The sequence below is a fragment of the Sander lucioperca genome, chromosome 21, assembly GCF_008315115.2.
Source record: "Sander lucioperca isolate FBNREF2018 chromosome 21, SLUC_FBN_1.2, whole genome shotgun sequence".
Classification (NCBI taxonomy): domain Eukaryota; kingdom Metazoa; phylum Chordata; class Actinopteri; order Perciformes; family Percidae; genus Sander; species Sander lucioperca.
This window is the reverse complement of record NC_050193.1, coordinates 25,613,512-25,626,375: the sequence shown is the minus strand read 5'-3', so window position 1 is coordinate 25,626,375 and position 12,864 is coordinate 25,613,512. Positions and strand designations below refer to the sequence as shown.

Below are 12,864 nucleotides of genomic sequence, written 5' to 3'. Positions count from 1 at the left end.
GATAGTGTAACTATTTGATAAAAAAATCATGCCACAAAATGCATAAAATAGGACCCCAAGGAGCATTTTGTGCATGGAATGCACTTTGCACACATGCAGTAAATATATATTAACACTGTTTCTGGAGGTAGCACTGGCAGTATTGATGCTTTGTGATGCTTTCTGCTCCCAGGTAATGGACTACATCCATGTTCTCCTTTATTATGCACATAACACACAGGGTTTAGTAAGTTTACAACGGATTTCCTAAATTCCAAAATATGTTTCAGTTCCTTTCTGATAATTTTGCCATGTTGGAGGTTTCAGACGACAGAAAAAAATGTTTTTTTTTGTTTTTTTTGCAAAACTCGTGAGTGAAATTGAATTGAATTGCTGGGTTCGCAAATTCACTTTAAACTGTCCCGGTATTACACTGAATTCAGTGACCCATTAGATTCTGCGACCTGATTATGAATTTTAGCTGTATTGCCACTGCAAATGTTTTTTAGCACAGCCTTTATTTTGATAGATGTCTATACACTACAGTATCTGCAATTGCACATATCAAAACTTGCGACTTGCAAATCTAAATACTATGATGGTGCCATTTTTGGATGCTATCAAAATCAAGTATGATATAAACATTTGCAGTAGCAATATTACTGAAATACCTATTTGAGTCACAGCATCTGATGGGCCACAGAATGTGGTGCAGCACCTGTTGCAAAACCATAGACCGTATGTGCAAAACCTTCTTAAGTGTCAGAAATCGCAATGCCTAAGTAAAAGTATTGTGTAACTTACTACGTACAGTAATTACGTATGCGTGTTCTGCCGTGGTATTAGAAACTGATCTTTTTTTTCAGGCTTCTGAGCTGGCATCATCCATCCAGAGTCAGAGGGATCTCGGCTGTCAGGCCCCCCAGATGGTCCACCTGGAGGAGGGGCTGAACTGTGACAGCAGCCTAGCTGCAGACTTCTGGAGCCTTCTAGGAGGAAGGACACAATACAGAGGTTAGAGGTCAAAATCGTTAATTTTTCCCAGAGTAGATTAGATGTTTTAGGACGACTGAGTTTTAACATTTCTGTTAACATCTGTAACAAGGACAGATTATAAAAGACCAAGACCCGTTTGTTCTTATATACATTTACAAATTAGCTGATATTTTCATCCAATGTGACAAAAGACAACAAAAATGACAACTGGAAAAATAAGATCTGTTGGATCTGTGTACATGTGGACTGTGCAGCATGTTTTTTTGTTTGCATCTCCCTACAGGAGCCAGTGCAGAAGAGGAGGATGAGATCTACGAGCGTGGTGTGGTGGAGTCCAACTGTGTGTACAGGCTTGTGGAGAACAAACTGGTGCCTCATGAACAGGCCTGGGCTTCCATCCCCAGTATCTCCCTGCTGGGCTCCACTGAGGTCAGAGGTCTCTTCTGGATTATCCTGTTTCCTTGATCATTCGAGTCATTTACTGTGTTGTTTCTAATTGATTTTAGGTCAGACAGTCAGTTTTAATAGCTGATCATGTCATAGATTATATGCACATACTGTACATGTCTATGTGTGTGTCCAGGCCCTGGTGTTTGATTTTGGCGGTGAGGTGTACCTGTGGCATGGACAAGATGTTTCCCTCAGCAGGAAGAATGTTGCTCTCCAGCTGACTCATCAAGTGTGGGTCGGAGCTTATGACTACACCAACTGTCGAGTCAATCCACTGGATCCCACGCAGTGTAACCCGAACACACAGCTGTAAGTTCACACTGCAGGCGGTAAAGCTTTCAGTCCGTACTTCACAATGAAAGATAACAGCATATCAATATTAGGACACATTACAAAAACAGTAGAGTACAGCTGTAAGTGTTCACTACACATATTGAACATTGCGGTGGACACAATAAAAGCAATGGATGTAATTCAAACTAGACACAGTAAGGATGCAGCATTAAGTTTACTGTGCATGCAGCAAGTCTGCAGTTGGTCTTTAAAACCAAAGCAAATGGCTTGTAATGCACACTTGCACACAGCATTGTTGACATGCTGTCAATGCTGTTGTAAGTCCACACGACACACTGACATACTGCAGCTGGCAAAAGACAGTTGTTTAGACAAGCAAGTAGACAGAAACCTGTTGAACGTGTCATTCCAAAACCATGGGCATTAATTTGCTGCTATAATAGCCTCCACTTTTCTGTGTAGATTTCCGATCCTGGCTGCAGGGATTTACTCCCATTCAGCCACAAGACTATTATTGAGATCCAACACTGTTGTTGGGCAATAAAGTCTGGCTCGTAGTCATGTTCCAGTTCATCCCATAGCTGTTGGATGGGGTTGAGGTCAGGGATCTGGCTCTGTGCAGGGGGGCACAAAGTTGAAGGCACACAATTGTCTAAAATATCATTGTATGCGGTAGCAATAAGATTTAATTTCCAATTAAGGGACCAAGACCAGATCATGAAAAAGAGCAGCAGAGGGACAGGCATGTCCACATAGTTTTGGCCATTTAGTGTATACAGCCATAGGTTCATACTCTATAAGCTCCAAAGCCCCAGAATGCACCTATGTGTGCGACAATACTAATGTAAAGAGATTTGCATAATAACATTATAGCATAGCATGATTTAAGGGAATTATTTAGTGTTGTATTCAGTCTGAAACAAAACAGTTAGTAATGATTTCCACTGTCTATTAAGGTGCGTTATACTGTAATTATACTTCTTATAAATGGGTTCCCTCTATAAGTCTCTAACTCTGTCCTCAGGAGGGGAGAGGGGCGTCCCAGCTGGGCGTTGTTCGGTTGTGTCTCAGAGCACAGTGAGACAGCTCTGTTCAGGGAGAAGTTCCTGGACTGGACAGGCGGGAGTGGAGGCATGGAGGAAGCTGCTGCGGTGAGCAAGAAGACACAGGTTCATCTCACAGTGTAACATTCAAAAGTCAGGCTGCGGCGCACACAATACTCAGGCTTGTTGATTGATACCAGGAAGATAACAGTGATTTCTCCATGTGTGGATTTTTAGGATTTTGTTTTAGCTTTTAAACTTCCATCTCTCCATAGCCCATCCCAGTGCAGTCTTCCCAGTCCGTGTCCCTGTCACCAGATGTCCTGAGCGCCTGTGACGCAAAGGTTCTAGTTTCGGGTCAGTCACTGGAAGGGGACAGCCTGGTCCATAATGTGTTTTCTGGCGTTGATGTCCAGAGGGGTCATGGGGTCATCACGCTGGAGGGAGGACGTCAGATGGAGCTGAAAACAGTTACTGTGGACACCTGGCATGTCCAGGAGTTTGATGACAGTGAAATTCCTGTAGAAAGCACCGGACAGCTTTACGAAGGAGACTCCTACGTCATCCGCTGGACTTACAGCATCAACACTGTTGGTCAGTGAGTCATGATATCTACCTTCACTGTAGCTTATTCTGTAGATTTTGTCAGTGTGATTTGATTTGGACATAAACTACAAAAATGCCTAAAATACAAATGTAAATAGATTTTCTCTGCTGTAGATGAGATGAACAGCATTGATGAGTGTAGCAGAGGTCCCGGACAAAAAGAATACACTGCCTTCTTCCTGTGGCGGGGCCGTGACTCCAGTGTCAGCGGACGGGACACTGCTGCTTTCCTGTCTATTGGGATAAACAACCATGAAGACTCGGAGGTGAGGCCTTCAGAACAGATCATCTGCTCGTATATATATGACTACACACTAAAGCAATAACACTATAAGAACATTTACTCAAGTAGTGTATTGAAGTATGCCTCTGGTGCTTTTTTATACTTTTATTTCACCACATTTTGATGGAAACATACTTTACTTCCTTTCACTTGAGGTCTGTAGTTGGTAAATAAAATGCAGTATAAGGGGTTACATGCAAAATACACATACATTGGAGTAACCAGTTTGACAGATGCAAATGTGTTGGCTTTTCATAAAATGTTTTTTGCTCCAACAGCAATCACAAGTTAATAAGATGTAGAGGAATATTTTATTAATATTAAATATTTAAAAATAATCAATTTGGTTGTGATTCTATGTTGTTTGACATTATTGTTTGGCTTCTTCATTCATATATTATAGCTGAAAGCAAGCAGGATTACTTCCATGTGTCCTTTTACAATATTGCTGCCTTTTAAAGGGTCCAATATTAGAAGTGCCCAGCTGAACCATTATATTTCCATAATATAAAATATTTCTATAAATTAGAGACGTTTCTCTTTTTTTTTTTTTTTTTTTTTTTACCAGTATTGAGTTATATAGGCCAGAACAATATGCTGACATTTTCAGCTCCCCTCCAGCAGGACTGTTGTTGTTTATAGCCTGTGTGTTCGTTGTGTTGTTTCTGAAGATGGTGGTACCTCAGGGAAAGGAACCTCCCTGTTTTCTGCAGCTTTTCCAGGGAGGCCTGGCCATTCACAAGGGCAAGCGAGAGGAGCCCTCCACGAATGCAGGTATTGTACAGTCAGGGCATATTTCTGTCTTGCTATACATGCTGTATTTCGTTGTTTTGCTATGTGATTTAACAAAAATATATATCTGTTGTAGCAGAGTGGCGTCTGTTCTGTGTGCGAGGAGAGCTCCCAGAGGAAGGCTCTCTGTTAGAAGTGGATTGCTGCTGTGCAGGCCTGAGGTCCAGGGGCTCTGTTGTCCTGCTCAATAGCCAGCAGGGAGTACTGTATCTCTGGACTGGCTGTAAAGCTCCTAGCAGCTCCAGAGTGGTCAGCAAGAGGGTAGTGGAGCATCTCACTCAAATGTGAGTCACATACACTGGGTGGGCTTTTTAAAGGATCCAGTGATATTTTTTAAAATCGAAGGGTCAAATCATTTTCCAGCTTGTGAATTTTACGTGTTTATTAGGTGTCCACTAGAGTTGGGTCTCAGTAAAAGCAGCCCTGTGACAGTGCAGGTAGTGGAGGAAGGTTCGGAGCCTGCAGACTTTTGGACAGCGCTGGGACAAATGGACAGGAAGGCCTACGACTGCATGCTGCAAGGTAGAACACAGCAATTACTTTGGTTCTCTCCACCCAGAAGAGCCCTGTAAACTTTAAAATCACAGTAAAAAAACTATCTTCTGTCAGATCCAGGAAAGTATAACTTTACCCCTCGCCTCTTCCACCTGAGCGCCTCCTCTGGGAGTTTCCAGGCCAAAGAGATGCTGAGTCCAACGCGGCTGCCGGGGCTTGTGATGGCAATGCCCTTTGTCCAGGAGAGTCTGTACTCTGTACCACAGCCGGGTGAGAGCACACTCAGCACACACACACATAATACACAAAAAAATGTGTTCTTTTTTTCTGTAATCCTTCAAGTACGCCAATGTCAAACCTTTTCTTTGCTGTTTCCTTTTTTCTTGCCGCCAACATCCCACAGAAACTAAATCAATCTTAATTTGATATCAATCTGATCTACTTCCACTTTCTTGTCTAATATATCCCATAACTTTGTTGTCTGTCTGCCAGCCTTGTTCCTGCTTGACAACCGTCTGGAAGTCTACCTGTGGCAGAGGGGTCAGCCCGAGCAGACAGAGAGCTCGGCTTCAGCTTGGGGCTGCTGGCATGACGAGAGGAGGTGTGCCATGCAGACGGCATTGCAGTACTGCAAAGGTAGGAGGAAGCTGCTCGACAGGAAAGTGAAGGGTTGCTGGTTTGTTTATGTGTTTACAAAAACAATGATGATTTTTCTATGTATCCCAGAGATGAACCCAAGGCGGCCACCGCAGGCCTACCTCATCTTTGAGGGGTTAGAACCTCTCACCTTCACTAACGTGTTCCCCCGCTGGGAAAGGAGCCTGGGACCCCACACACAGGTACCAACTCCATGAAGTTATATCTATACATCTGCTGTTTTGTAGTCTAGATATGAATACAGTATGTTGCTGGCAGTCATAGCCAAATCTCTGTCTCTTGTGTGTTAGGGTGATGCGGGGCGGGTGAAGCTGACCTTGGTGCAGGACGCCCTGGCCCAGCTCATGAAGACCCAGTACCCTCTGGAGGAGCTGCTGCGGAGCCCATTACCTGAAGGAGTGGACCCCGAGCGCCTGGAAGTCTACCTGTCTGATCAAGACTTCCAGGTAAAGTGATGCAGCAGTGATGTCTTTCAACCAGCAGGCTGCAGTGTTTGCCATATTTTTTACAAATAAAAATAGATGCTCTTATTTTTCTAATCTGATGTTAAACCCTGAGTGGAAGTTTAGTCTAAACTTTAACATTTATATTTTATTATATGAATTGATTTTTACATTGTTTTGCCGTAAATAAATCAATACAATTATGTTTCAGACTATTTTGGAAATGAAGAGAGATGAATATGATTCCCTCCCAGACTGGAAGCAAATTGATCTGAAGAAAAGCAAAGGGCTGCTTTGCTAGACAGGGAAAAACAAATGGAGGCTGACTGACGCTCCTGCAGCAGGGACTTCCTCCTCCGCAAAGAAGGGAAGAAGGCAGGGGGGTATTAGCACCATGTTGCTGCACAAAGGACTGCTTCCAACGTAATAAAAAGAGGAAAGAGATTCACTTTTATTTATGTCAAATTAGTATGAGTGTGTGGACTTTTTAATCAGACATTGATTTCTCTGTAGCTATTGTTCAGAGCAACAACAAAAAAACACATTTTCCTATGAAACTTAATTTTATCTGTATAAATCAATGAAAGATAAAAAAAATACAAAGGAGTGTGCGAGTGAGGGAAGGACACCAGTAACAAGCTGTGGGATATGGATAAGAAAACAAAGGAGTGCATAAAAAAAATACCAATGCTAATAAACAATGTAAACAATAAAATAAAATAAAAGGATAACCACTTTCTAAAGGTTTCCTCTTTGATCGATACTTTTGCATCCAAACATCTGCATGCTCAGAGCTACAGTTCTTCCTGACTGTCACCAAAATCTTTAAAAAAGTGTATTTGACTCCATAATCTATGATGTATATTTTACAGTCGTGTGTTATATGATGTACTAATGTGGTCATTTATTTGCCAGCGTTGTGTGTACAAGGGTTTGTGCCATGTGTATTGTAGCTTAAGCCCATGTGTTCATTGTGGCTGTGGGTAATGCCTTATTAGGACTCCTTGGGGATTGAATATTAGCTATGCATGGGAGAGCAGGTAGACATACTCCAATAACATCCCTCTGGCCCCAAAACAACATGATAATTCTGCTTCAACACAACGATACACAAAGATATACTGTATCTCTCTATAATGTGTGTTAAAGCTCAATATTTCTGATAATGGCTAATGGTGATGTACTTAAAATGTCTTGCTCGACTTGGTATTTGTATAATATCCTTATTCCTGGAGGAATGTAGATAGAAACAGCAGCTACAGTTGAATTTGATAGAACATTTTACCTTTTTTTTTTTTTTTTTTAAACATTTTTGTTGTCAGAATTAAAGTGTTTCTTGACTCACTGACTATCACTGACTTTCAGAAAGCACACAGGAAAAAAACAAGAACCATACTAGCAGCTCTGTGAGGCTGTACTTGAGCTAAATGCTAACATCAGCATGCTAACATACTCTTAATGACAATGCTAACATGCTGATGTTTAATGTTTACCAATTACCACTAAACACAAAGTACAGGCTGATGACAATGTATTTACTTATGCAGGCATTTGATAAATTACCAGCGCTATATGAAAATTGATTACCAGAGTAATTATGATTCATCCTGTGGGGAACATGAGTAGCTGTGCCAAATTCCATGGCATTCCAAATTGTTGAGACACTCAAAATCGCAAATGTAGACCTGCTGGTGGTGCTAGATGAAAGGTCAAAGTCATTAGGATTCATCCTCTGGGAACCATGAATGTCTGTCCAAATGTTTGTGCTAATCCATCGAGTAGATGCTGAGATGTTTCAGTGTGGACCAAAGTGATGGTTCTACATCAATAACAGCCTTAAGTATAATACGATGCAGCAATGGGACATTAGGGCATTAACTCAACTGGAAAAACTTTTACTCTGCTGCTGATGTGGCTAAAACTACAGCTGTTGTGTGGTTACAACTCACAGACTGGTGATCTAATGGCGTAAAAAAAGAGTATCTGAGGGATGTTTTAGAACATCCACAAATCACGCTGACCCCACAAATTGTAAGGTTGGTGTTCCATTGGTACACTGAGATTGAGCCCCTTTGGGTTCACTGGCTAACTGGATGTTATTTTCCTCAGAATGGATTAGCTGACTAAGCCTCCATGTGACTGTGCAGTGCTAGCGAGATTGGATTTAGGCCCACCGCTGGGTGATGGCGCACCCGAGAAAGAAATTTCCAAAGGCATTTTTTCTCGCAGGCAGCTTAAACAGACCAACTAGGGTTAAATACAAAAAAAACATGTATTTGAATGTGTTAAATCTACTTTGCAGCTATTACTATGTAGCTATAGTGAATGCAAAGTATTCTTAAACACTTCTGGTGCAAATATGATAAATAAACTATTTTCAAGGCTTTTTAATGTGAAAATGAGAGGCATAGTCAAGTCCCTGCAACCATTGGCACAGCCTTTAGAAGTGTCCTTGATAATTTGGACTGGTAGATGAGTTTAGGCATTTTCAACACTGTCTGGCAGAACATGTGCCATGGTGAGTATTAATTGACTACAGAAGCCCAGTGATAAAAATAGACATGTTTTTATGCCCTTCATGTTTGTATCTGTGTTTAGATGTCTAGATGGCCTGTTCTCTCTGTGCGTCAGCTCCATGTATGCCTCGATCCGGTTCAGAGGCCAGCGCTGCCTCACGCAAAACCACCATATGATCTTCAGCTGCGTTGAGCGACTGGTCGATCCAGTCCATACTGCCGGACATGTGACAGGCATTGCGGGTGACCAGAACCAGGTGGCTGACTGAAAGGAGGAGAGCAGTGGCCCTGATGAGGAAGAAAAGGACAAATGGGTTTGATTTTAACTGTTTGGCTGCTGCTGGATGAGAAGCACTTATTCACAAAAGGCTTTTTAAAATGAAAAAAAAAAAAATCGGTCTGTTGGTCTGAGCAGACATGGACACAACGATTGCATAAACTTTAAATTTAATTTTGAGTTATAACATTTTCCCGGTAGCATCTATTTGCTGTGACACATCACATTTGTATTACTGTCCCTATCTCTGCATATATCAAAGCTTATTACATTATGGATAAATCGCTCCTCTCCAGCTCTTACAGATCAATCAGAGTTGTAGGTGACGTCTTTGCATTAAGCTATCAAAGTCATACACCTTTAAATGATTTGGCAACAAATGTGATTACCTGGCATCCAGGAGGATTGGATCCAGAGGAGGGTACATGGATCTGACTACGTCATCCACCCTGCGAGGAGATGGCATAGTGAGGATGTGAGGAGGCAGGTTAGCCTGAGTCAGTAATGTGTTAATAGTGAGTTGTGGTGAATCTGTACCTTGGGCTGATGCGTTTGGCCACAGTGATGATGTCACTCAGGCTTGCCGGTGCTTTGACCTTTGCCCCTGAACCCATTGTCATGGCAACCAGCTTTTCAGTCAAAGTGTGGCAGATCTGTATGTAGAAGTATTATGTGTCAGAATCTGTGAATAAAAATAAGACTAAATATGGACTAAAGGAGCAAGTAAGAAATTCAGTTGCCTTTAGGATTGAGATGCAGTGAGAGACCAATCCACTGTAGGAGAAGAAAATCACAGAATTAGTAGGAAGAAATACCCACATATTTTACTTAATTAAAAGTAGCAATACCACAGCATACAATTATGTTTCATTGGATTATGATTATTGATGCATTCATGTGTGCATCAATCTAATGTTGTAGCTGGTAAAGGTGGAGCTAAGTTAAAAATGTGTATTCACTGTGCAGTGGTGAATTCCCCTAAGGGGTCAATAAAGTCTTATCTTAACCTATAATAATACATCATATTTTATTGCTGAACATATTTTGTATTATTAATCTGAATTCTCAAAGTAACTAAAGTTACCAAATAAATGTAGGGGAATTAAAAGTACAATATTTCCCTCTAAGATGTAGTGGAGTAGAAGTATGAAGTAGCAGAAAATGGAAATACTAGTAGTGCTTGAGTAAATTAGCATTAAAAGACATAACAAAACGGCCCTGGTAAAACGTACGAGGCATCCTCAATCCAGTCCTCGTTCTCCAAGATGGCCTCAATGTGAGGGTTGGTGATGACCACATCATCAAGCTCCAGCTCAGACGGCTCACTCTGGGTCTCCATGGCTCCAATCAGATCCACCGTGGGTCTGTAAAACAGAACAGGGAAGCAAGGCTGGATTACCAACCACTTAACCACTTACATTTTTTGAAATTGATTAATTACAAGTTGTTTTTTTTGTTTTTTTTGGGGGGGGGGGGCTGGTTTTAGTGGTGATAGGTTAACTTGTTGTACAGTAAAAGATATTAATTGTTGAGGTAAATTAAGAGGCTTACATATTTAGATACAGAACAGATTTAGAGGCTTTATTGATTCACTGACTTGGAGTCGAAGTGGTGCAGCAGGTGATGAGGGTGGCAGTAGCGGTGTCTGCACACCACCACCAGGGCGACAAAGGAGGCCAGAAAAATGGTGGCCAACACCCCAATGGCCACGATCACCACTGTCTCCATGGTGACTCCGGCTCCCACAGCGGCAGCAGGCAGCAACTCGTTCGAGAGGAAAAGAGTCCAATCAGGGTTGTCTGATTGTCCGAGCTTGATTATGGATGTTACGGATGGCTGCTTATCTGTCGAGGAGAGAATAATTGGTGGTTTCAGTCTGATTGGGCGATCAAATCTGACAAGAGTGACAGAAATTTCTCTGATTTCCACTTTTGTTGAAACACAATGCACTTCTGAACCAAGGGAGAAGAGAATACAATCAGCAGAGTTTTGTCTGTTTCTTAAAGTGGCACACCTGCAACGCACACACGTAACACTAATCTTTATCTGAGTATATAAAAAGTGCACTTGCTCTTTGTTTGTACTTCATACAGCATAATGAGAACAGAGTTGGCTCTACAAATACTTTTTTGTGAAATCAGGGCAACCCTAACTAACAACAAACATTGCATTCATTTTATTGAACTTTAGGCGGCCACAAAGTCAACAAGATTTCCTGTTTCCTCAGTTTGATCAGCAGCTCCAGCAATGCACACACATAAACCCAAAGAAAAAAACTCAATAACTTTGACCTCTTAACATCTGATGTTTCCAGTCCCGGCTGAAGTAGGCTACTTTTGGATTATTTGCAGTTTAATTAGGGTGACATGTTTCAACATTTAGCCTCTCTGGGAGAGTTTAAAGTATAGCCTACCTGCTCTCTACCAAGTCTAGTTACTCATTAACCCGTTCTGCCTCTCCAGATCACCTACAATGGATGTGTGTAAACTATCTGGAGGAAAGCTGTCATTGGCTAACCAGACAGCTCTCTGGGTACAGTAGAGTATATTTTGTAATAATTAGGCCTGACATTAATAAAGCAGAGACACAGTTTCTATGTTGTTACATGACCACAGGGCAGCTGAACTTTCAACATTACAACATTGTAAACCTGCATTTTTTGCCCGGATGATTATGTGAGATTCTGCCATGGAATGCTGTAATTCTTTAATCAGATTAATCTGTGTTACACTCGCCGTTTTATACAGAGCTTTCTCCTCTCTCTCCTGCCCCTCTGACTCCCTTTTCTTTTCACAGGCCAGTTTATCTGAAAAGCTTGAACTCCCTATGCTAAAATAAAACACATACAAAGATAAATGCAGTGATTTGAGGTATTTTAGCATACAGAAAATGAACATTTCTCCTAAAGCCTAAACCTTACTGCAGTACAACTCTGAGGTACTTGTACTTTACTTGAGTATTTTAATTTTCTACTACTTTAAACTTTTTATTTCAGAAGGAAATATTGTACTTTTTGCTCCACTACGTTTATCTGACAGCTTTAGTAACTTTTTAGATCAAGCTTTTACATACAAAACATGAGCTTTTAAGACAATGCCCCACTACATTTGATAGATATTATAGTTACATTGCAGAGTCATATATTACATTAGACAAACCCTTATGATCGTCTTATGACCCAATGCTGATAAGACTAAACAACATAAATTAGTAATAATATATTATTTAAGTAAACGTTGCTGATAATACTTCTGTACTGTACTTTTATCTATAGCTATACTATGGTATTACTTTACTAAAGTAAATGATCTGAATACCACTGCAAAAAACATACTGCACAGACTAGTTTCTGAAACAGGATACACCACAAGGAAACAAAAGCAAAAAACGTGACACTAAAATAACCCCTTTTGTTGGTTTAATGGTGTGTATGCTTTGCAATTATAATACACATGTATAATTGTGCGGAGCACCTCACATAGAGATTCTTATTTAAGGGGGGTCTGGGTCTCAATTTGAGGACCATAATCATGGCAAACATCAGAAAGTCCCTGTTCTGCCTGAATATGAAATAACCAAAACAGACAATAAACGTCTACAATAAACAATGCATCATGTTGATTATTTTTCCTCAACGAATAGATCAATATGAACAGCGCGCGCTGGCACAAGTATAGTTTCCCAAGTTCGCTGTGTCTTACAAATACAGACAGAATCGATAGTTAAGGTTGCCTTCTAACTAACAACACGTTTGACTTGAAGCAAACAAACAATTGATTAGGTTACTTACCTAAACATTTTGTCCTTTTATTTCGATTCCTTCTAGGAGACAAAATACTTTTCTCTCCGCCACCAGGCGCGCGGAGACGGCACCGACATCTCCAAATCTGGGACGTGAACGCGCTGTCGGTGAGTGACTGATGATCAAATTTTTCTTTCTTTTCAGTTTAAACAACCTTCCGGCGCGCGACCCTGCAACTTATCTGCCCATGGGTAGCCGCGCCTCTCGAGGTGCTGAGTGAGCTGTGCGTAG

At 41.2% G+C, this 12,864-nt stretch overlaps 2 protein-coding genes across 9 annotated transcripts in view; one reads left to right on the top strand and one right to left on the bottom strand.

Moving 5' to 3' along the window:
- svilc (supervillin c) overlaps positions 1-7,247 on the top strand; it is a 24,220-nt gene extending 16,973 nt beyond the window's left edge. For 6 of the 8 annotated variants that reach the window (XM_035996741.1, XM_035996739.1, XM_035996738.1 and 3 more), the window contains 14 exons: positions 846-993; positions 1,259-1,404; positions 1,559-1,734; positions 2,744-2,888; positions 3,038-3,356; positions 3,483-3,634; positions 4,323-4,425; positions 4,520-4,727; positions 4,832-4,965; positions 5,053-5,208; positions 5,431-5,574; positions 5,665-5,777; positions 5,886-6,041; positions 6,250-7,247. In XM_035996741.1, coding sequence (XP_035852634.1) covers positions 846-993; positions 1,259-1,404; positions 1,559-1,734; positions 2,744-2,888; positions 3,038-3,356; positions 3,483-3,634; positions 4,323-4,425; positions 4,520-4,727; positions 4,832-4,965; positions 5,053-5,208; positions 5,431-5,574; positions 5,665-5,777; positions 5,886-6,041; positions 6,250-6,339 — 2,190 coding nt within the window. In that variant the 3' untranslated portion in view covers positions 6,340-7,247. The remainder of the gene's footprint in view (positions 1-845; positions 994-1,258; positions 1,405-1,558; positions 1,735-2,743; positions 2,889-3,037; positions 3,357-3,482; positions 3,635-4,322; positions 4,426-4,519; positions 4,728-4,831; positions 4,966-5,052; positions 5,209-5,430; positions 5,575-5,664; positions 5,778-5,885; positions 6,042-6,249) is intronic. The other 2 variants (XM_035996737.1, XM_035996736.1) reach the window with 2 other exon arrangements.
- tmem98 (transmembrane protein 98) lies at positions 6,468-12,864 on the bottom strand. Its single transcript, XM_031318656.2, has 7 exons — positions 12,622-12,864; positions 10,429-10,675; positions 10,064-10,195; positions 9,572-9,605; positions 9,369-9,484; positions 9,221-9,280; positions 6,468-8,842 (listed from the first exon to the last, which is right to left on the bottom strand). The coding sequence occupies exons 2-7, from the start codon at positions 10,557-10,559 to the stop codon at positions 8,641-8,643; spliced, it is 675 nt and encodes a 224-aa protein (XP_031174516.1). The 5' UTR covers positions 10,560-10,675; positions 12,622-12,864; the 3' UTR covers positions 6,468-8,640.